Source organism: Battus philenor, unplaced genomic scaffold (assembly GCF_028537555.1).
Source record: "Battus philenor isolate CCGP_79_NKW_IND1 unplaced genomic scaffold, ilBatPhil1.0.hap1 SCAF_1, whole genome shotgun sequence".
In the NCBI taxonomy this organism is placed as follows: Eukaryota; Metazoa; Arthropoda; class Insecta; order Lepidoptera; family Papilionidae; genus Battus; species Battus philenor.
In genome coordinates, this window is record NW_027181661.1 from 9,599,957 (window position 1) to 9,623,700 (window position 23,744).

A 23,744-nucleotide genomic window follows, 5' to 3' on the forward strand; every position below is an offset into this window, starting at 1 on the left:
GTAACTCATCATATGCCATTCATGGAAACAAATAGCTTATGAGATTCGAGTAATTAAAAAACCTCGTGACATAGATACGAAATCTTTTTGAAGAAAACAATATAAATGCCTCTATCAGGTAGTGCCTCTAAAGGGTGCCAAACCCGTAACATAGATATACTGGTCAGGTTTTTGAAATACAAAAACTTTGCACTATTACAACTGTAATATTTACATCGTCTACAAAATTACAGCATAATAACATGATATTACTCTTTGCGTCATTTTTTTTAATTCAGCGTGTACTATCATCACCTTACTTGTCCTTTTTTATTTATTTTCTATAAAAGAATTTTTGATGAAGTATGAGGCTACAAAATAGGACATGAAGGTACAAATTTTCAATTGTTTTGAATACTGCAATGTCACCACTTCGTTAGACACTTCAATTTGACATTGACAAAAGCTAAAGAAGGGTTGTTTTGGGCAGGCTGTGGTGGTGTGTACGATAGTGGAGAGATATAATATTAAATATGTATCTGTTATAAGACATGTTAACGCGGCACGTCGGTCGCTGTTTAAAGTCTATGCAGTGCGATTGCGCGCTCTGACGACGGATGTACGCAGCTGCAAACCCCAAGTATTATATGAGTTAGCAAAGGACGGAGAATAAGTTCATCGAGCGAATATACATGGGTATGTTAAATGTTGTCGATATTTTGTGAGATAGGTGAGAGACTGTCTGCAATTTAGAGTTTTAAAAATTCCTTTACATGTTAATACGTCGTATATTTCTAACTATTGTGTTGTTGTCTTCCGTCTCATGATACAGTTCACAACTATACCACACTTTTTTCTGACATGACTCTAGAAGATCCTTTTTACGTCGTCAAAGAGTAAGTGTATTTATAGACGCAATTGCAACTCTTGATCAATAACAGTTTTGTTAATGATATGTTATACCAAATTCACAGCCTTTATTGGACAAAAAAAATCGTAGTACATACTTAATTATTAAAAAGTACACATTTAATATGTCTGGCGAGTATTTTTTAACATTTTAACATTTATGTAGTACTCAGTGTACTTTTTAATATATAAAAGCTATACTATTAAAAATATAGTGACTAAAATAAACTTTTTATTATTACACAAGGGTATTTTAAATTGAGTTTGTTTTAACTACCAATTAAATAATATTATTTTGTGAGTTCCTATTTCTGGACAAAGATCTTCATTTGTAACATTCTGAATTTTAAAAATAAATATGTTAATGAACAATGTAGGCATGTCTATTAATTTCTATAGAAAATATTTTTCTGTGTAAACAGTGAGGTGTTTAAAGCATTGAATAAAACACGTGGACTGTATTTACGGTGGCAGGAAATATCTAAAACTCCAACCATCCCTAATAGTCCAGAAGTAGAATGGACATCAACAGAACTAAGGAATGCACTGCGGAGCATTGAATGGGATTTAGAAGATCTAGAAGATACTATAAATATCCTTTAAAATATTTTTCTATTATTTAATTCATGCAGTAAATATATTTTTAAGCATTCCAGGGAAGATACATTAAAATTTATGAAGATTTTGCCAAAAATAAAGAGAAAGTTCTTTTTTCTGTTATACACTAACTTATGCCCTAGACCTACATATCAAAACATTACTTATCATAAAACAAATATGTATATTAATGTAAAAGGTTTGTTGTATACAATAATATCTATGTGTATGTATAAAAAATAAAAAGTTTTTGGGTAAGTTGGAAACGAGCAGACCACATTGAGTCGATTATAATAGTAATGCTAATTAAGTATGACGGTAGTGAGAATTATTGTATAAGACAAATGTTCATAAAACCAGATAAATTAAAACAAAATCAGTGTAGATGTGTCATTTATCAGTTACAGGTGTAAACTATGTACACTGTAATTTTTCACTTTTAAATTCTTACCAAATTTTCCTTAATGTTTTGATTAAGTATTGTTGAAAAGAATTCATCCAAGTTTAAGATTGACAATAAGGAGATATTTGACAGAAGAACATTCATTGAAGCAACTAAACAAGAAGTAAAGGTACTATTTTTCTTATGTAATTACATCTAAAGAGAAAAGGAAACTAGATACAGTCAAAAATATGTTTTAGGTATTTTTACTTTTAACTTGAAACATCAAAAAACACTGAATGGCAGTGGCGTAGCTAGGGGGTGGCGAGCGGGGCGGCCGCACCAGGCACCGCAAGCAGGGGGGCACCAAAGTAGAAAATAATTTTTTGGAATTTTTTTTTGAATGATGAATAATGAAATGTTAAAAGAAAAATGAAAACTATAATTTAAAGTAAATAACATAAAAATAATATCGAATTTTACTATTTTTGTGCTAAAAAAGTTGTTAAATAATATGAACATTAAAAAAAGTAAACGGTTACTAATTATAATATACACAGTGTTTAAGCCTTTCATTCACAAAACACAAAGTGTTTTTTAAAAGGGCCCTAAATCACAAAACACATATCTGTGTTCAGGAAATGTACAAGAAGATATATACGTGTTCAAAATTTAAGGACATGATCCTCTCCCTTAATGTATAAACCACAAAAATGGGTTCATAAAGGGTTCAAAAAATTCTTGAAACACATTTTTGTTTTATACAAGGATCATGTCCCTTTAAGAAAAATAATTATTATGATTTCTTTTATATTTTAAAGAAAAAAACAAAATTGAGCTTCGGATGTTTTACTATTTAATGGGCAAAAAATAAAAAATTGTACCAAAATGTGAAAAATATATAAATAAAGAATTTAGACTCTTTTCACCAAGCCCCAATCTGCCCCAGGCCCCAAATACCATAGCTACGCCACTGCTGAATGGTATTATTTTTGCTATTATTTATGATTTTCATTATTAATTTCAGGTTATGAAAAGCAAGATGAGTTTAAACAGGAACAGAGATAATGACGGAACTGCAAGAGAACCACTTCTTGGTGAAGAAAGCCCAATGCATTTTGGAAACTCTTGGACTTCAACACCAAAATATACAAAATATTCTAAGTTAGCCAATCAGACAGACAGTCCAAATAGATTTGACATGTATGATAGTGACATTATGTCCATGCAAGAGAAAATGCTGATGAATCAAGAAGATACTTTGCATGTGATCAGTAATTCTGTGGGATCATTAAAAACTGTTTCCAAGCAAATTGGTATAGAGCTCGATGAACAGGCTGTGTAAGTTGATTTTATACTTTGTCTTACTATTTCAAACTTTTGGCAGATTTGATTTCATAACAATAGTTAATGGAAAAGTTTTATAAATCAGCTTACTGCCCATGCATAAATGTTTTTATAATTGTAGAATGCTGGATGATCTTAACACTGAACTTGAGAATACCGATTCCAAGTTGGATTCTACCATAAAGAAAGTTGCAAAAGTTCTACACATAAGTAATGGTAAGTTCATGCTTCTATATATTAAAAGAATTGTATATTTTAGAAATTTATGAAAAACCACTATTTCATTTTAATAAATATGGTTAACTAACATAAAGTTATTTTTTTTTTCAGATCGGAGGCAGTGGCTTGCTATTGGGATTTTATTGGGACTACTATTGATTATATTAATATTGTTCATTATTCTCTGAATATCAGTTGTTATTATTGTATATACATGTTACACACATAAACTGTCTATTTTATACAGTTGTACATCACACTTTTCAATTAGTAACTAATGAAGTAATAATTTAGAAGGGAGATAAATGAGATATTCACTTTTATCGGGTACTGTTATTGAAGAATGTTTAATATTTATTATGACTAGTAATAATATGCATGTATAAGCAATATCTCTAAATTACCAACTTATAGTAACCTATTTGTCATACCAAAATTAAAATAGAAATGAATGTCTTTATACCAATATTCATAATGATGTTTCCAGTCTATATCAATTTTTTTATAAGCATTAGGCGCATCACCTCATTTATGGGACAAGTTATATTGATTTTGAACATTTATTACATTGTGTTATTAACATGCGATTTTATCATTTACATGTGGTTGCTTAACTATAGATTAGCAGAATTGACAGTGACAAGCCTTACCTATTGGATTACAACTACAGAATAATAATTACTCGATAATAGTGTATGTACCATAAATGTGAGTGTTTATTATAGTATATAATTAAATTATAATTATTTATATAGACAAAGATTAGGCATATTTTGTTACACTTAGAATTTAATTAAAATCTTTTAATAATGTGGCTTCTAATAAATAATGTGTTTTAAAGTAACACAAATACTGCTGTGGACTTTAAAGAAAATTGTCTTATTAAATATCTTTTCCTATTACTGCAATAATTCATGACTTAAAATAGTTTGGTTTGGAAGGTGTTATATTAATTAATATGTATAGTGTCTTGAAGATTGAATAAGAAAGCACTCTAGTAGGCATTTCAAGTTATGTGAGGTATGTTTTGAAAAAGTATAATAACCTCAAGTTAGTAGGCTAGTTGGTTGCTTTAAAAAAATGTTTTAATTAACTGTGTATTAATAATGTGCTTTTATGTAGCTTTATTACTACCTGCATTAAATATGCCCTACTTGTGATTTTCGGAAATACTAAGGCTATTAATAGTTTAATGAACAAACAGTTTTAATAATTATTAAATATGTTATGCAAGGAAAGAAATAATAGATTAAACTGCTGAATATAAACATATATTTTTAAAATATGTTATCGCGGCCAAACAATTTTAGTAATTAGAACCATTGTTTTTGAGTAACTATAATTGTAATGTTACAAAAAGTCTTACAAGCCGTTTATGTATCTTCAGTACTACTAAATTTAATTTTGTCATACATTTCCGGCAGGTAGTCATACTCTTCTTTGACATCTTCATAAAACGATTTCTTCATTTGCGTCCATTCTGTGTGAATTTCCGGAAAAAATAGACTAAAACAAAATTTTATGTTAACAATTGCAAATATTTTTTGGGTGTAAAACTTAATTCGTAGCTATTATCAGAAATATTTGGTTTTATATTATTTACTAAGAAACAGTATATTGAGAAATTGTATTAACATTACATTATTATTTTGTCTAATCAGTATTAGACATATTCCGCACACAAAACAGAAAGTCAGTACTTTACTGTAAATATGGTGTTTTCCGGTATTGTAACGTTAAGTGTGACATTTTAACAATGAAGCTTTTTATTGTTTTAAAAAGCTTGACAAAGAAGACCAAAGGAAAAATAATTGTAATATTTTATAGATGGTTATGGATGTAGTGATTTTCTATTATTATTTTTATTTTATCAAACATGTTCATGGTGGGGATCTAAAACGGAATACTTTTATGTTTTATATTGCAAATTGAGTAATTGTGAATTTTTTGCACTAATTTAATTGCTTTGATATGTTATTAATTATTGCACTTTAGTAGTTGTTTATTAATGCTTTAGTTTATTAAATAGAATCAATGTTAATATGAGTTTCATTTTTCTATCCATTTTCCTATAATTTCATTTACATTTTGTTTCCTATTTTTTACTACCTTTATAAAGTAGTAGTAAATTTGTGTTATGTTCACGGCATAAAAAGAGTATAAAAGAACAACAAGATAATTTAAAACGTTATTTTTTGATTTATGGTTCAAAATTGTTTTCTTTCTGATAACACTAGAATTTTTACAATTTTTAAAGAGGTTAATTAACCACCTAAAAATTTAAATATTCATTTTGAATCTATTTAGAGTTATAACAGAATCAGGTAAAAGTGAGTAATAATGTTAGATTTCTATTAGTACCTAATACCTTACAAGAAATTAATCCAATTTATGAGTAATTATAATAGAAATGGTTGCGTGGGAAATATATATGCAAAATGGACCTCTGCTCAAAGGAGTACATTTTGTGGACCTATTACAGCTTCGTCGATCTCAAGGTTACCCATCTAGCTAAGAAATCTAGCTCTAGTTAAAAGATTCATACAAAACGAAAAAAAATGCATGGACATCATGGCTGATCATATAACATAATTAAATACAAGAAAATGATTACCCTTTAACACAGTTCATGAAGTTTTGCAGGAAAGAATTTCTGAGTAAATGTACGATGTTTGTAAAACCAGTGCAATTCGTCCATTGAGCATCTGGCGCCATTAACATCGCAGATATTTTTCCTCTGCATACAACAGGTGCTCCATACATACCCTTGCCAATAATATAAAAAATATTAAATAGAATAGGTTCTTTACTAATTTAATGTTTTTAACACAGCGTACAATACGTTACAACCGTAGTTTTCCAAATCAATGTGAAAAAATTAATAATAAAATAAAAAACCCTGTTCCCACAAAAATACGGGTGGAACGAGAGGTCTCCAATAGCGGTGGCCAAATAAAAAAAACCTTAGTTTCCAAGGTGGTCTAGGTGCACCCTCTGGGGTGTTCGGAAGCCTCCACCGTGGTTTAAATTGAGGCAACAAAAAATGGAGGTTAAGAATTTGTAAACGAGGGTCCACGAAAACTCGTCTGCTATATAAGTTATGAACTAAAATGTTGCTTGGCTTCTATGGTTCGACTATCAATGTAGACTGTACTTTAGGAAGTTGAACGACTGTTATGGTATAAAAACTTGCGTGTTCCATATTCAGTATAAGTTCACTCAAAGAATTACTAACATGTACAGATCAGTAACTGATCATCAGTTACAGCAAACGAAGACTCAGTGTTATTCAGAAACATTTGATTTACAGAGCGATCCGACGTCCGTTGGACTCAAGGATTTGAAAGCTATTTGACGAAGAAAATCAATCTCAAAACATCAAAGTAGCGGCAGTCTTCTATGTAAATCAAAAGGATCGGTGCACTAATGAGGTGACTCTTAATCATATAGACTTGTGGTAAAAAAGGGTAATCAGAAAAGTAAATTATAGCTGCTAAAATGAGGAGAACCATCCAAGATCTGTGCCATGCTAAAACTGATTCTAGAAAAGGTGTAGCTGCCATTTGCACCATAACTTTTTAACAGCTGCTTGCCAGGCGCGACTATCGATCGGCGTTAAAATAATCACTTTGTTGATGGACGACGTACTTTGACCAACGGCTGAAGTACATAAGCACGATAAGTTACTAACTTATTGCTAACGATGATGGCAAAGCTTGCCAACAGGTGCGAATGGTCAATTGCTCTGCTACACCTTTTTGGGTTTTACGCTCCGAGATTTTTTAAAGGAATCTATGATTTTCCTTACATTGCTCACAGTTGTTCTAAACGAAATAATGTATAACATATTACATAATATACTGTTGTATACACGATAGTTTACAGAAATCCGCTTATACTGTGACGCAGTATCAACAATAAACGCTAATTAGATCGTAGAGTTGTGATCGATACGTTTGTATCTAAACAGTTTCTTGAAGTGTGCAAGCCGAGCCGGATTGACGGTCAATCGAGTTGGCAAGACTTTTTTACCACACGGCATTAGAGTAACCTTTACTTGTACACCTGTTTCTCTTACAATAGCGTTTGACTTACGTGGTTTGCTTTCAAACTGCCGTTAGGGTGACATTATACGAATATTTGGTGTTCTAACAATATTTCTCTTACAAGGTCCCTCCTATTTTAAAAAATACCTGCTCCCTCACTTGGATAAAATTTTAAAAAGTATCCATGGGATAACACCTTTTCATTTCTAGGTCTTCCGCAACAACAGTTGAATCTTTATCTCGACGAGATCATCAAGCAAGTTACATCAAGCGCTGAGTTAGCTGTGAAACGTAAATTTCTTTCTAAATCACTGCACGAGAATCGATCTGGACTGCAATAGGCGAGTGGAATACTGGGATACTCTGAAGAAGCTTGCTTACGCGATGAATTTCCCTACATGTGGCTTCGTCTGCAGGTGTAACGCCGCGACCAATGCTTAGTTATTGAAGTCTGTTCAGTGTACTGACCGAATTTGCTCATTACCGGCAGTACAAATGGCATTTTTATGATAACGAACTTCTGATGGTGCACTTAAGATCGGTAAGTATCATCCTCCTTTAATATCAGAGATTCACCCTCTCGGTTTACACAGTCACGTAACAACATTCCGTTATCCGCTTCCATGACGGCTTAATGAGCGGATTGAAGGCTATAAGGCAGCGCTGCTATCCTCAGGTGATCACCTCCTTCGATTCCGTCGTCTGCGAACGGTATGGATCCTGTTCCCTCTGCGAATATATTACTATATTCTTCTTTCTTGTCTGTTATCGTAAGAGTGATTTGAAATACTAGGTGAGATCACAGACAATGACTGAGCCTGTGACATGATCCTCGTATTGCGTAGCGTGAGGTGGCAAAGGCGCCTGCGACAGCGCAACAACGTTAGCAGCTACAGCAAAGCCGCATATAGCCGACAAATATTTTCCGTGGATAGTAAAAAATCTATAAAGTGTACGGGATTTTTCCATCAGATTATCTATATTAGTTATTGTGTTTTTTTGCAAAACGAGCCACCCCTCATTTTTCTATTTTTTCATATTCAACACCGTGCTGCGCAACAGTGTTATTATGTTCTGTGAATCGTGACAGAGATGGATACGCATTGTGGACAAACAAGCATCGTCATCAGGCTAGCGATAAATAGACGGTTTGTCTCTTCTTGTACCTTGGCGAACGCCTCCAGAAACGTCGACAATCACTTCCACAATAGCGAAGCGAGCGGCGCAGGCGCTCCCCTTTTGTTTTTGACACTACTTTTTCTTAGAGTCGTGGCATGATGATAACGTTAACAAATCCACACTCAAAAACGGAATACAAAAGGTGTGGTCTACGCACGAAGTTACCAAGTCATTGAAGGCCATTACTTTGTCAATTCGTATAATCGCGTAAAACAAAACTAGTCTCATTGGTGCGTCAGTCGTAGTGCTCTCCCGGTAAATTTAACTATTTTTTGGTCGTTTTAATAATGTGATGTTCGCTGTACATTAGCAAACTGACGATCAGTCAAGTGCCGTATGACTCTTTCTTTCCGCGCGACCATTAAAGAAACTGTTACTCATACATCTGTTCCCTTAACAAGCGTCCGAAGTACGGTACTTCCTTTCGGCGTAGTCGTTAGAGCAACGTTATGCGAACATCTGGTATTCTAACATTAGCATTCCGCCTACATATGTGATTTCAAATAATTTTTTGTTTTACTTTTTTGATCTAAAACCGAATGCGCAATATAAGGTACTAGTGTTTAAGAATAAATAACGTTAAGAATATAATAAATACTCAGTCTCGTAAAGAAGTAGTAGTCTAATTAAAGTAGTAGCAGGTAGTAGTAACAGGCTTTGAAAACTTTTAGTTAAACTTAAAAATCGTTAAAGTTTCACAATAACATGATGAAAAAATAGATATTAAATGAGAATATATTTAACACCTAATTTGTAAGAACTTATTTAATATCTAATAAATGTTCCGATTTTTTAAACTAAACGTAAATGAGTTGATCTTTTGATGGTGAGTGAACCTTTCTGCCGTTGGGCGACAAAACTTTACTTCGTTATTGAAATGTGATTCTCAAGGGAGACTTACCACATATTAAGCTCAAAAGAAAACTAGCTACACTGTGCTTTTATAAAAAGGACTTCTCGGCGACATGAACGTTTAAATTTTGAAAGTTTGAGGAATTTTTTCACGCTATGTGCAGTGAAGACGGAGCTCAGGTCAAGTGCTGAACAAATTATTGCGCAGAAGCATAGACCAATCAATATTTGTGATCTTTACATAAGGTAATAGTATACGAGTATTAACACTACGTCACTATAAGTAAGCTCTTATATCGGAAGGGTGTGTAGCATTCATATAAGAAAGCTTCGTATTGCTCGCCACTACGGCCACTATACTTATTACTCTAAATCACTCTGGGGCGTTCGAATTTAAATTCGAACGCGTATTTGAATTCGGACGCTGTCGGTGATGTGCCCGCTGTAATAGCAATTGCATCCACCCGCTAAACCCGTACAAGTACCTTAGATGAGATTTGTCTAGTTTGTGTTGATAAAAGGCTTGCCTCTTGACTCATATGAACGGTGATTGAGGAATATCACCAAATGCAGCTTAAAAATTGTATTCTATCCCTAACTGGAACTATTCGTAAAAGAATTAAGAACGGGAAATGAATTTATCATTGTCAGTAACTAACATGTGTCTAATAAATATATCAAATATCAGGAATTGTGTACAATACATATTTCCTGCATTTCTTTTTTTTTAACGATTCTGTAGTTTTAAGAAGAAAAAAGAAGAATTCTTAAAAATCTTACGATTTCTGATAAGTGACTTATAACGCGAAGACAATTTTATTATTAAGTGTTTTATAAAATTATGATACAGACTTAATCTTCTACTAGTTTAATAGCTAAGCTACCTATTTTAAACTTATTGGCTACCCACAAATGTGCCGAAAGCATATCATAATTAATAATATGCAATAATAAAAGTAAATGCATAAGACGTAAAACAATAGGATATCAAGAGTTTTTCACTTGTTTTATTGTATGTCCTAGGTATCCTCTAGGATCATCATCTTTCTTGAATAAGAAACGTGGGACAACCATTCTCTATACAAAAGTTATGCTATACTGCAGATAAATAACAGTAGAAACTCAGGAAATAGCGACTAACAGAACTTCACCATGGGAAATAAAAGCTAAACCTTTGGGGACTAGGAGACTAGTTATAATAAAAAAAAATATTAGTTTAGGCGTTTACAGTGCCTGGCCTCCTCACGAATTCCAAGGTAAACAGTGACCTTTCGTTAATAAAAGTAAATAATAGAAAACATTCCATAAGCACAATGCGTAACAGAAAATTCGTGGCGAGAATAACGCGTTGTTGAAGCACTACGTACACACGTACTTTGGATAAACAATCTATTGTTGGTGTTTTATATTTGTGACCTTGTTCTATCCGAAACCTTTACAAATTTTTGAATCATATTTATTATCTATTTCTTAAAGTTAAAAAAAATGTTATTTCATATTAATTTATTAAAGGTTACTAACATGACATGGCTGGGCAATACGATCCGGCTGTGAAAAAATAAAATTAAAAAATTAATAATAACATAAACCAACAACTAATTTTTTCTTATGAGTGAATGATTTAGAGTCATGATAGAAATTTTTACACGATGTAAGAAGTGTAGGAATAGTTTTTGCTTGAATTTTGTAATAGGTTTTGAATTTATAACACCCGTGCTCGTGGAGCGTCTGCCGAAGAGATATAAGAGCTCAGCTGTTCCCCAATCCGATTAAATAGTAGTATGAAATGGTCCGAGTCAAGGCTCACCCGGGAGCCGTCGAGCATCGTTACATTAAAAGAGCTAATGCTAGGCGACCTGCCTCCTCGAAACCGTGAACTTTGCATATACCATTTAGGCAAATTGTTGCCTTTCATTGGAAAGTCTGGTCTAAAAAGCAAAAAATACTCCGCGACTAATTTCCGCTTCGTTGCAGTAAAGCACCTATGGTCAGCCCAAAGTCAGTCACTTCATGTGGTTAGTGAGCCCATTTCGTTTCGGTATTTTAGATTAGTGAAAATATTATCATACTGTCGTACTCCTCTTCGTCGAAAATCTTCGAGGAATAGAGATGTGTTGTGCCGTGTTCCTTACCTTTCAAGAATACGATGAGACGTGCCTCAAAGCGTCGGAACCTAGTACTTCAAAGACAGTTGTTAGGGTCTGATCCACTGCGGGCACACGTTTTGTTTGAATTATCTTTTATACTCATTCATTTATTTCTTCATGTCAACAGATGCCCACAGCATGGCAAATGCATCCCACAAAGATTGCCATAATGAATCGTGTCACCGCAATGTTTCTGCATTGCCCGCATCCTGCGACTTTCCGCGAACTAGTTTATGTCATCGGACTACCTAGCAATAGTTATACAATAAAGAGTAGGTCCTCTTCTTTATTGTATTATTATGTTCCATCGGTAATGAACACACTCACAAAAGTAATATGATGCATAAGACTTAATTGTATGGAACTGCTAAATCCTAAAACACTTTTTCCGAAAGAAGCATTGTATACCGTAGGTGAAAACTTTACAAAGCTAGATAAAATTAAACAACACTTACATCTCTCATGCACATATAAGCACTTTTATCAGTGTAACCCGAAAATCCAAGATTTGTTAGAGCATTCTCGTATTTAATGGCTAATGTGTCACACCAAATGTGTTTTATGGCAATGTTCATAAATTGTGCTCGCATATTTTTTTGTAGTAGGAACTTTTTTGTAGGATAAATTTTATCCTGTAAATAAAAAGAGTAAATAGTACAGTGTAAACTATAAACGAATGTACCACGAAAAATTTGTTTGTATTTATAATTTTTGAATACATATATTTTTGGTATAACTAATCAAAGTAATGGTAATGTTAAACGAGTTTGATTATAAATCCTTTTTTAAAATATTTTGTTTGACGTTACCGTAAACATAAGTACGAGTACGTATAAAAATATAATTTAACAAATGATATCACCATTGACACTGGTGAGAAAATTATCCAACGAATATTTTTGTTTTTCTCTCTCATGCTTAAAATTAAAAATTAATGTTTATTCTCTGCAACGTCATACCCCATGCAACGATGATTTCTAAAAATATAAAAGTTGAACCTAAAAAATTAAGACAAACACAAGTGTACGCCACAAGCTTTACGCCAGCCAGCCCGGTTCTCCGCGTGTTTTTATTCTGTCGTACTTGTTTTATTTCACTTTTTCAGGTTTTTTTTGTTACTTTGAAACTATTATTAGCGTTCAAGTTGATATGTATACCATAATCATATATGAAAAAAATATTAATGTGAAAAAGTTATTTGATATATGTTGCATATTTACCCCTTTATAAAAGAAATGCCATCCAAATAAAGTACATTCTTCGTGTAAATTAAGCATATCTTCTCCGTCGAAATCTACTTCTATGCCTCGCATAGGCACTTCCGCTAAAACATCTGGCACTTGACGAGTGAGTATCAAAATTGCTGGTGACCTTTGCATGAGATACCCACTATTGGCTGATGCGTTAGGCCCTATTAATTTTTTTTAAATTAATATATAGATATACATAAAATTAATATGTTCAAAGTTGGTCTTGTGTCATAAAATTTTATAAAAGAGCGGACCTTGTAATTTCCGCTTTTAAGAAAATTGAGATCCTTCTTTTCATTAAATTACTCAACCTCTGTGTAATTTTTCCTTGTACTTCAAAGTGGATTTTGTAAAGGTACTATTCGAAAGTGTCTTTATATATTTTCTCGAAACGAAGAGACTGATTATCCTCTTTTGAAATCCTAGCCATTAATATATTTAACTAGCGACATGTAAGCCCGAGGGAATCCTAATAAGAGTACATTTCAAACATTAGTGTACTTCAACGTTTCTTTCAGCTCCCGTCTCGACGAGCTAAGCTGCCTTTGTTTTCTTTGTGTTTCAACTTTAGTCGTTCATTAAAAATATTTTCGACGACTTCTTTGACATGCAGATGAAAAATATTTTCTAGTTACTAACAAGTAACACCAGTATGACTATTGTAAATATTTTTTATATAAGTTGTTTGGATCGTTATGTCTAGCTAGATAAAATACCGCGCGTTAATAAGGCCAATAAAGCAATAATAAGTTTTATGTACAAGAAAAAATATGCAATAATAATGCCGATTATTGCATTGTAATTTGATGAAGTGAGGCATAAGTTTTTTGTCACAGTTTATTATTCATAAACGAATAAATAAATCTAAAATTATTTTTCATGTTTGTGCATTGTCGCCTTCTGGGTAGTTAAATGCTTATAAAGTTATATGTTAACTCATATTTCGGATTTCTCAGAAATGAAAGTTCCTGTTGTAAACTTAAAAAAAAGGTTCTTACAGAAATTATTTCTTAGCGAGAGTAAAATATGCTTCCATTTACGGGTTTTAATATATGCCAGTCCGGGATTAAAATTTTAATAAAAAGTAATGTACGTTGTCCCGCGTCTTTACAATTTTAGACGACCGAAATACAGAAAAAAGGTTTTGCTTTACATACTTATACATTTAAACACACACACTTACACACCCATACGAACACACACACACACACACACACACACATATATATATATATATATACAGTCCGCTTCGGCAGAGCCCCGGTTACCGAAGTAAGGCCACTTAAGTACGCCTGAGGTGGGACCTGGTACCCTCAGGGGAGCGCTTGTGACGACCATTCCCTGTCGCCTTCCAGTCCTGGGCACGCTAGACCACTGACATCGGGTTGTGTTTTGTCCGCGAGGGCTATTTTATTTCACCCCTACCCTGTTTCGCAAATTGCGACTCTCGGGCTTTCCCCTATCCGCAACCTTGGGGACGCGCCACGTAGCAGTACACCTCAGCCCGTGGAAGCGGACTGTATATTTCCCTAGGTTCTCGTGGGAACAGCATGGATAAATTAATCAAAAAAACAAACGAAAATGAAAGTAATATGGAGCTGAAGAAGGCATTACAGCTCCACGAAAATACAATCACTGCCCTGGCGGAGTACATAAAGGGCAAATTAAACGTTCATGGAGAGATCCGCAAACATGTGGCCGCGCTAGGTACATCGTTTGCAAAGATCACCAGGGAAATTGGAAGCGTCGGAAAATCAAACGCTACCACATCTGTAGGAGAAGTGCAAACGTCACCGTCTCTTTACAGATTGTATTCGGACACGACTGTAAAAGAAACCGAAGAAGAAAGCAAATCGGCAACACCGAAGAGCCGAAAAACGCGAAAAGTCAAAAGGACGGAACGCTCTTCACCCTTGGAGATCAGCCAGGCACCGAAACTGCGAAAAGCTAATACAACGGACTTAGCAGTTACGGTAAGGCCAGAGCTGAAGCCAAAGCCGCCACTTCCACACGATCACTCGGAGTGGAAAGAGGTAAAAAAGAAAAAGCAACCCAAGAAGAAAGTAGCAACGCGTCCGAGTGCTCTTATCATTCGCCCAAGCCAGAAGGATCAGTACGCCGAGATCCTTAAGCGGGTCAAAAAAGATGCTTCCGCGGATCATATAGGCAAATGTGTTGATAAAATTAGAAGGACGGCTACGGGCGATATGCTTCTTATCCTAGCGAAAAATCAAAAAGATAAAACGCAGGAGATAAGAAACACCATTTCCACAGTTCTTGGAAAAGATGCTACGGTAGTATGCAAAGTACCTGAACAGGAATTAGAGATTAAGGACCTAGACGAAACCACGACGGTGCCTGAAATCGTAGAAGCCCTACAGAAAATAACTGGCGGAGGAAGCAAAATTTCTGAACACTGTGTCAAGTCCCTTCGCAAAGCATACGGAGGAACACTTACGGCTTCTGTTAGAGTAGCAGCAGAACTGGCAAGAACCTTAACAGAGCGGCAAAACATCAAGATAGGTTGGGTCAATTGTAGAATAAGAGCTACTCAAAGGCCTATAAAATGCTTCAGGTGCTGGCACTATGGTCACGTTGCAAACAAATGCAGCAACAAACATGACAGATCGAAGAGCTGCATCAAATGTGGGGAAATAGGCCACAAAGCCAAAGAGTGCGGTAAGGAAGCCCGATGTGTCCTCTGTGTTGACATTGGGAATTCCGAAGACTGTGCTCACATTGCAGGATGTGGTCATTGCCCTGTATTTAAAAAAGCACTTCAGATGTTAAGACAGCCTCAAAAATGATCAAGGTACTACAAATTAATCTTAATCATTGTGAGGTTGCCCAAGACCTACTCATGCAGACTGTACGGGAGCTAAAATTAGACATAGTACTAATTTCGGAACCCTATAAGCACATCAGTGGCCTAAACTGGATCACCGATAAGGAAGGAAAAGCTGTCATCTGGGCATGTGGCACTAAACCTCTCCAGGGTAATCAAAATAATTGTTCTGGATTTGTAAGAGCCAAATTTAATGGAGTACATTTCTACAGTTGCTATGCACCACCTAGCCTAACACACGACGAGTTCGTCCGGTTCCTGGCCAAATTAGTGGAGGATGCCCGAATGTACTCCCCGGTAGCTATAGCTGGAGATTTTAACGCTTGGGCAGTGGACTGGGGTAGTAAAGCTACTAACACTAGAGGTTGCCAGCTTCTGGAAGCGATGTCACTGTTGGACGTCGCCTTACTTAATACAGGTGATAAACCCACGTTCACAAGAGGCGAGGCGAGCTCAATTGTGGATCTGACTTTCGTCAGCAGTACACTGGCAAGAGGAAATAACAGTTGGGAGATCTCGGATACTTACACCGCTAGCGACCACTGTGCCATATACTGGGAGGTATCATGTAAGCCAAATACAAATAGAGTACCACACACAAGAACTGGCTCAGTGGGTTGGAGGACTAGCATGTATGATCCCGGCCTGTTCAAGATAGCACTCGAGGATCGACCACTGCTTTCCAAAAGTGCCAGTGAAAAGGCGGCTGAAATCATAAGGAGGCTGACCGAGGCCTGCGATGCAACAATGCCAAGGCGACGCAACAACAACCGAACCCCATCGGTGTACTGGTGGAATGATAACATTGCTGAGCTTAGGAAAATATGTGTTAAGGCGCGTAGAACCTCCCAACGGGCTCGGAAAACACCACAATTCGAGCAGCTCTACGACAAATATAAGGAAGCGCGATTAAAATTAAATAAATCCATTAAAGAGAGCAAGAGAAACGCGTGGAAAATATTGTTGGAAGAGGTTGAAAAGAATCCATTGGGCAAGCCGTACCAGGTTGTAGTTAAACAACTGAGACATGAGAATACAACGCCCACTTGTCCTATTCTACTAGGAAGAATTGTCAGAGCTCTGTTCCCCACGCAACCAAAATCCTCCTTTCAACTAGGGATTGTGGATCCGAATGAAATCCCCCCTATTACCGAGAAGGAGCTAATGGTAGCATGCGGTAGGGTTGGAAACAACAAAGCTCCGGGACCGGATGGGATCCCCAACGTAGCTCTTAAGCAAGCTATTGTAGCAACACCAGGAGTCTTCTTGGAGGCCTACAATATCTGCTTACTGGAAGGCACCTTTCCTACCGCGTGGAAACGACAGAGACTGGTACTTCTCCCTAAAGGTAAGAAGCCACCAGACGAGCCATCGTCATACCGGCCCCTCTGTATGCTGGATACTGCGGGGAAAATACTAGAACGTATTATCCACAGCAGGATCGAAGCAGCAGTTGAACCCCACCTAGCTAACTCACAGTATGGGTTCAGAAATGGCCGGTCTACGCTGGACGCTATAGAGCAAGTAGTCAATATAGCAAAACTAGCAGTGTCTGGGAAAAGATGGAAGAGAGGCTCGATAAAATACTGCCTGGTTGCCACCTTGGACATTAAAAACGCCTTTAACTCAGCAAAATGGGAGGTCATCATGGGGGCACTTAGCTCACTGAATGTACCTCTATACCTACGTAAAATAGTCGCTAGTTACTTCTCTGATAGGGTCCTCATATACACTACGGAAATCGGGACGGAGGAGTACAAAGTCACCGGAGGCGTCCCACAGGGGTCAGTACTAGGGCCACTTTTGTGGAACGCTATGTACGATGGACTCCTAAAGAAACATCTACCCAGCGAAACTAAACTCGTCGCATTCGCTGATGATCTAGCAGTCGTTATAGTAGCGAAACACGTGGAGGAAGTGAAGTGGGCATTTGAAAGATCCTTCCAAGTAATCACCCTGTGGATGAGGTCAGTCGGACTAGAACTGGCTGAGCAGAAGACGGAAGCAGTGCTCATTACTGGCAGGAGAGTTGCGGAGACCATCACACTCAATGTCGGCAGCTGTGAAATCGCAACTCAACCAGCTATACGGTACCTAGGAGTAATGATCGACCATAGGCTAAACTTTAAAGATCAGGCTGAGAGAGCAGCAGCGAAAGCGTCTCTGGTGACAGCTAAACTTTGCCGACTCATGCCTAATGTCGGAGGTCCCAAGCAAAACAGAAGGAAGTTATTAGCGTCGGTGACTACGTCAGTGCTTATGTACGGAGTACCCATATGGTCCGACGCACTGAGCAAACAGGAGTCCCGACGGAAAATCGCCTCTGTTTATAGAGTCAGCACTCTACGGGTAGCTAGCGCCTTTCGTACAGTATCGGCGGATGCAGCATGCGTGATAGCAGGTATGGTTCCTGTTGCGCTTCTTGCAGACGAAAGAACTGATCTGTACCGTAGCAAAAAAAGCATATCAGACCCAACTTCAGCTGAACTTAGAATTCGGGGAAGACTGAAAAGCTTGCAACAGTGGCAATCGACCTGGGATAAGTCGACGAAAGGAAAATGAACGCGTAAGCTTATACCAAACCTAGAGTCATGGGTGAACCGAGATCATGGAGAGTTGAACTACTACCTGACTCAGATGATATCCGGCCACGGCTGTTATCGAGCGTATCTCCATAGGTTCAAATACGAAGATTCCCCTGACTGTCCTAATTGTGTCGGAATGATTGAAGATGCAGAGCATGTCTTTTTCGTCTGCCCCCGATTTAACGAAGCCAGGAGGTCTTGGGAAGAAGGTGTAGGATGCAAAATCTATCCTGAAACTCTGATAGCTACAATGCTATCCTCGCCTTCGGCCTGGGAACTTACGAGCGCGTACTGTACGACGGTGCTAAAGGAGTTGCGTAAAATAGAGCAAGAGCGGAGGAAGTTGGCCTGAACAGCCACTCTATCAGAGAAAGCTGCGGCTAAATCCCCCCCGCGAAGTAATGCCTAACGGCCATGCCGTGGGGACCAGGGATACCGAAGAGAGAGGATTGTTTTTAGTCGGTATTGATCTAGATCGAGTCCGACATACGGGGCACCAACATCAGGCCCTATGATACGTAAACGTATTTTTAAACCTCTATAAAAAATAAAAAAAAAATATATATATATATATATATATATATATACACGTTAGCAAGATATATATGCATAGAGTCAATTCAAGAATGCATCCTAATTGTACGATCTTGAACAATTCCAAATTATAATTGAAAACTTTAAGGTATTTAACACCCGTCATTACTTAATACACCGTATTTTTAATACAAAATCTAGTTTTAAATAGAGAAATACTCTTGTAGTATGTATAATATAAGAGTATTTATACTAAATCATAAATTTGAAAAAAATTGTTTGTCGTGCACAAGCCTTTTCAGTGAACGTTCCGATATTATAAATTTAAGGAAGGATTGACCGTATTTTGTATTTATCTTCGTCTGTAATAAAACAATAAGCGTTAAAATATGATATAAATCCATTAAAATACATTATTATAAATAATTAGTGCTAAACAGTTTTTACATATAATAAAATGTGCAACTAACCTATAACAAAAATATTATGATGAGTCACGTGTACGCTAAGGTTTTATTAAAAATATTTTTTATGATTTAAATATAAACGTTTTTACTTTAAGCACATTTAAATAATAGCAATAGAAATATGAATGGTGATAAATGTATGCGTATGCCTTCTGTAATAGACATGGAGAAAATATAAATTAACTAATAGTAGATGTGTGTTAATGCAGTCTGCATTACTCTATTAAGACTATTTAGACCAGTGATTCCCAAAGTGGTCTATATCGACCCCTAGGGGTCTATGACAACCTGCAAGAGGTCTACGTCAACGAAAAAAAAATTAAGGGGTCCATGAAATGAAAATGGGGGTCCACGATAGTGGATCTCAACATATACACTGATAGTACCTATTTACTTCCATCATACTATCCTATAATATCAAAACATTTACATTATGTATAAAAGTACCTATGAAGTATATATTTTATGTTATTTTATATATAGTTTATTTATTGTTACGTATATTTTACATAACAGATACAAAATTTTATTTTGAGTAGTTTTTATTTAAATTCAATTAATAAATGTATAAATTAACATGTGTTTTTACTTTAAGTTTGTAACACTAAACTTCACTACAGTTAGAAATTTACAGGAAATCAATATCAGGTAAGTAGGGAGTCTACCCAATACGGAAAAACATGGCTAGGGGTCTACGACACAAAAAAGTTTGGGGAACTCTGATTTAGACTATCAAATAAAAGTGTCTAATCATTATTGTGTTCCAATAATACAATCTATATGTATACAGTCTCTGTGTTAATAATAGTCCGGGTTATGTTAGATGTTTGCCTAAATGTTAATAAACTCATGAAAAATAAGAAAATTCCGTACGCACATTTAGGAATTACTATCTTTGAGACCTGCACCCGTATGCCGCGTCTCGGATGCCTGTAGCTAGTTGTCGCGATCACGTTGATCGGACGCGTGTCTTTAGTCACTGTCAAAGGATGTGTGACGCACACCGCTGCCGTCAACACCGCACTTCGGGACACCAGCGTACCGACGCACATGCCCCGATAACGTGACAGGAAGTACACCTGTACACAAGATGAATGGTGTTTCTTTAACTTTCCAGCATATATAGTTAAATCAATGACATTAACAAAATATCATAACTGAGAGCCGGAATATGTACACCTAATAAGGATTAAGTGATTATGTTGATTACATGACAAGCAAACGATTGTATCTAATCACCACCATCATATCTTACGATACATCTATCACATCCCATTACAACGCATAGGCCACTCCAAAAGTTCGCCATGATGATCGATCTTGCGTTGCCCGTATGGTTTATGTTATATATGGTTTTAATTTATGCTCTGGTTATCATAAACATTTTTTTTACATTTTATGTTTTATATTCGCAAATAATAAGGCTGTATAATGGGCCCCAAGGTTCTTGAGCGGAGGCCACAGACAGACCCACGAGGTGGAAAGACGGCCTTGAAAAGTTCGTCTGAATACGCAGATGCAAGACGGCTCAAACCCGTCCGATTGGATATTTATGGGGGAAGCTTATGGCCAGTAGTAGATGAACTACGGCTGAAATAGTAACATTGAGGTTAAAATTTGCGTAAGACTACTGAAATATCTTATTTAAAGTGGTTTTTGCTTGTATAACTCTAAAAATCATTCGAAGTACGAAAACATATTTATTATATCATCTCTTAATAGCTTTACCTTCAAGTGCCACTGATTATCTTGCTGAGCATGTTATCAAAATAATTTCCCAAATGAAATTTAAACAGCTTGTATATAAATTAAATTTTAATAATTCTACACAGTATCCTAAAGTGAAACAGAAAACAATGAAAAAGACAACCGGACACTATATTCGGGTTCGTTAAAGCCCATCATATTATTTTTTGTATTATTTTTCTTTTATTTTAAGAAAGAATAGGTATGTCTTAATTGTTAAAATAAAATAAAACTGTATAATTTTTAATAAATTAACTATAGATGATAAACAAAGTTACATTAAAAAATATTATACTTACTAAAAACTGAACGCTTCCTTCTCGTGGTATGAATGGTGCCCCTCCATTGGTTATTGCGACGTATGTCACTAAAATTATTTACGGTTTTTCTGTATTATTGGTATTATCAAGGATTTTCGATAAATTTTTATATTCTGTTTCTTTTATTATAACATCAGAAATAATGATTGTTTTATCGTAAGATCTGGTATCATTGGTTTTAATAATTTTAATAACTTTATGGAAGAAAATGAGATTACATCTATCAAGCCACATGGGTTCGTTTAGTGTTTATGTAGGTAATCACAAAGAATGTGAACGAATTCATACGTATTTACAACTATGATAAAATAGAAAGTATATTATGTATGTGTGACACTACTCATCGGTGCTCTTAAACGACAAAAACTTGTGAGGATATTGGCATATCTTACAGGAATGCTCGAATGATATGGGCCGCCTATTAATCTGATTTAGTTTGCGTATTTGATTATCGCTGCATTTTCTCTGAGAGAAGACCCGATTCGCGACAGTAGGGACATTAAATAGTTTAAAACAATAACCCGTAAACTGATTAACCGAGTAAGGCGTTTAGACAGTAATAGGTAATACGTCCTACTTATAAAGATGCTATTATTTATGTAAAGTCAAATAGTAATTACCAAGCAAAAATAGTGAAATCCATGGTTTCATTGCGTTCTTCTTGAAGAACAAAAACAAAAACTTGAAATTTAATTAACAAGTTTTAACGGATCGTAAATTCTGTTACACTGTTACATATTCAGTAATATTTCACGATAACACAATTATTCTGTACGTCGCAAGTATTAAAAGGTATATAGACTTACCGTGGCTATATAATCTTAATCCTTTTTATTTAACTATTTTTTTGGAATTTGGTTTATTACACTCAAGTAAATATATTAATCGATCTACAATAAAGTAATATAACAAATGTAATGTGCAGTCATAATTCTTTAGAGACGCTATTTATTTTTTATATTAATATTACATTCATTCTACTATAGAGTATGTACAAATTTCGATCTCCGATTATACTTTTATGTCAATTGATCCATAATAGCATAGTCCCAATAAATTGTTATTGAAGTGGACAGAGGACCTTCTTAGGGTCGTCGGAGGACGTTGGATGTGGGCAGCTCCCACTTGGCTCTAATCGAAATCTATGAGGGAGGTCTATGTCCAGCAATGGGGGTACCGTGGCTTAAACAATGATGAACGATGAAATTGTTTTTCATTTCAATTTACCCCGGCTAGTAGATTTGCTTAAGAATCTAAATTTTGATATTCTTTCACAAAAAGTTTCAGAACGTGCAATATTTGTCGATGGTTACGGTTTTAAAAATGACATATTGTGGCTACGATATGCGAAGAAAAACAATGTTTTAGAAATAATTCTTGTTTAGGCTTGTGAATGTATCAAAATCCAGAGGGCACCCCATTTTGCAGTGGACTGATCGATTGTAATTTTTAATCGAAATTAGTTATCTGCTATGCTTAAAATGCTTCGGTGAAGAAAAATGTAATTTGCGACGTGCAACGACAACTACGGAAAAGGCATTGTAGGCTACTGTGATCATATAAACAGGTAGGAAAAGATGTAAAGCATCTAGTTTGGATTGTCTGTGCAGATACCAAAGCGATGTTTATATTTGCCAATAAAAAGTATAACACTTAAGTGTAACCAGTTTGGGTGTAATTACTAACATAATTAGGGGTACCATCTTACGTTAAATGGGAATTAGCACAAACACCTGGTATAACAAAATTCTACATAGTTTTGCCACAATCAGTTGTAACAATTTGTAAATTTATTCTTATTTAAGCTATGTATAGAAAATGCCCACCGTTTGCGAACACGGTTATAATATCGTAGATTCTATTTTAATTTACTGAAATTCATTTGAAATGTTTACTAGTGTTGCCAAGCTATCCTCCTTAAAGCTATTGACTGAAACTGTTAACAACGATGTCTTACGTTAGCTTTCATCTTCGTGACGTCGCTATGCAAACTATGTCTAAACGTGCCAGTGCATCCGTGTAGGTTTATACTCAGAGCTTTTCATCACTCAAAGCTTTTGCTTATATCCTGAGAACCTTTGAAAAGGGCGAAAAAGGTGTGCAGTTCAGATTCCAACTACAGATAGCTTCTATATAAAAGAAGCTTAGTAATCGTCATGAAAGATTAGAGAAATAGTATTATTTTACAATAGACTTAAAAATACTATTGCGGTGTAATAGCTTATAAGTGTTTTTAATATTGATCGAGTATTTTACGTTACATGGCCAACAAAAAAGAGTTCCAAACTTAAAGAATTAAATGTCAACATCCATGTAGCTTTTATGCATGTGTTTAACTTT

General features: G+C 35.5%; 3 protein-coding genes across 3 annotated transcripts in view; 2 read left to right on the top strand and 1 right to left on the bottom strand.

Annotated features, from left to right (window-relative positions):
* LOC137918449 (uncharacterized) overlaps positions 1-23,744 on the top strand; it is a 179,984-nt gene that overhangs the window by 149,071 nt on the left and 7,169 nt on the right. The gene's annotated exons all lie outside the window — the stretch shown is intronic.
* On the top strand, positions 792-5,416 carry Syx6 (Syntaxin 6). The gene is made up of 6 exons (XM_068761236.1): positions 792-875; positions 1,311-1,477; positions 1,960-2,057; positions 2,895-3,208; positions 3,336-3,430; positions 3,545-5,416. The coding sequence occupies exons 1-6, from the start codon at positions 841-843 to the stop codon at positions 3,619-3,621; spliced, it is 786 nt and encodes a 261-aa protein (XP_068617337.1). The 5' UTR covers positions 792-840; the 3' UTR covers positions 3,622-5,416.
* On the bottom strand, positions 4,696-22,088 carry LOC137918420 (uncharacterized). Its single transcript, XM_068761224.1, has 8 exons — positions 22,025-22,088; positions 21,384-21,451; positions 20,216-20,417; positions 12,878-13,068; positions 12,113-12,289; positions 11,032-11,058; positions 6,048-6,199; positions 4,696-4,939 (listed from the first exon to the last, which is right to left on the bottom strand). The coding sequence occupies exons 1-8, from the start codon at positions 22,053-22,055 to the stop codon at positions 4,807-4,809; spliced, it is 981 nt and encodes a 326-aa protein (XP_068617325.1). The 5' UTR covers positions 22,056-22,088; the 3' UTR covers positions 4,696-4,806.

Coding starts and splice junctions, on each gene's coding strand:
- Syx6 (XM_068761236.1), top strand. CDS start 841: ATGACTCTAGAAGATCCTTTTTACGTCGTCAAAGA. Junction 876..1,310: donor CCTTTTTACGTCGTCAAAGA/GTAAGTGTATTT, acceptor CTGTGTAAACAG/TGAGGTGTTTAAAGCATTGA. Junction 2,058..2,894: donor CAACTAAACAAGAAGTAAAG/GTACTATTTTTC, acceptor TATTAATTTCAG/GTTATGAAAAGCAAGATGAG.
- LOC137918420 (XM_068761224.1), bottom strand. CDS start 22,055: ATGAAACCATGGATTTCACTATTTTTGCTTG. Junction 21,452..22,024: donor GATTTCACTATTTTTGCTTG/GTAATTACTATT, acceptor AAATAATTTTAG/TGACATACGTCGCAATAACC. Junction 13,069..20,215: donor AAAGATAGTAATTCCTAAAT/GTGCGTACGGAA, acceptor AAAAATTAATAG/GGCCTAACGCATCAGCCAAT.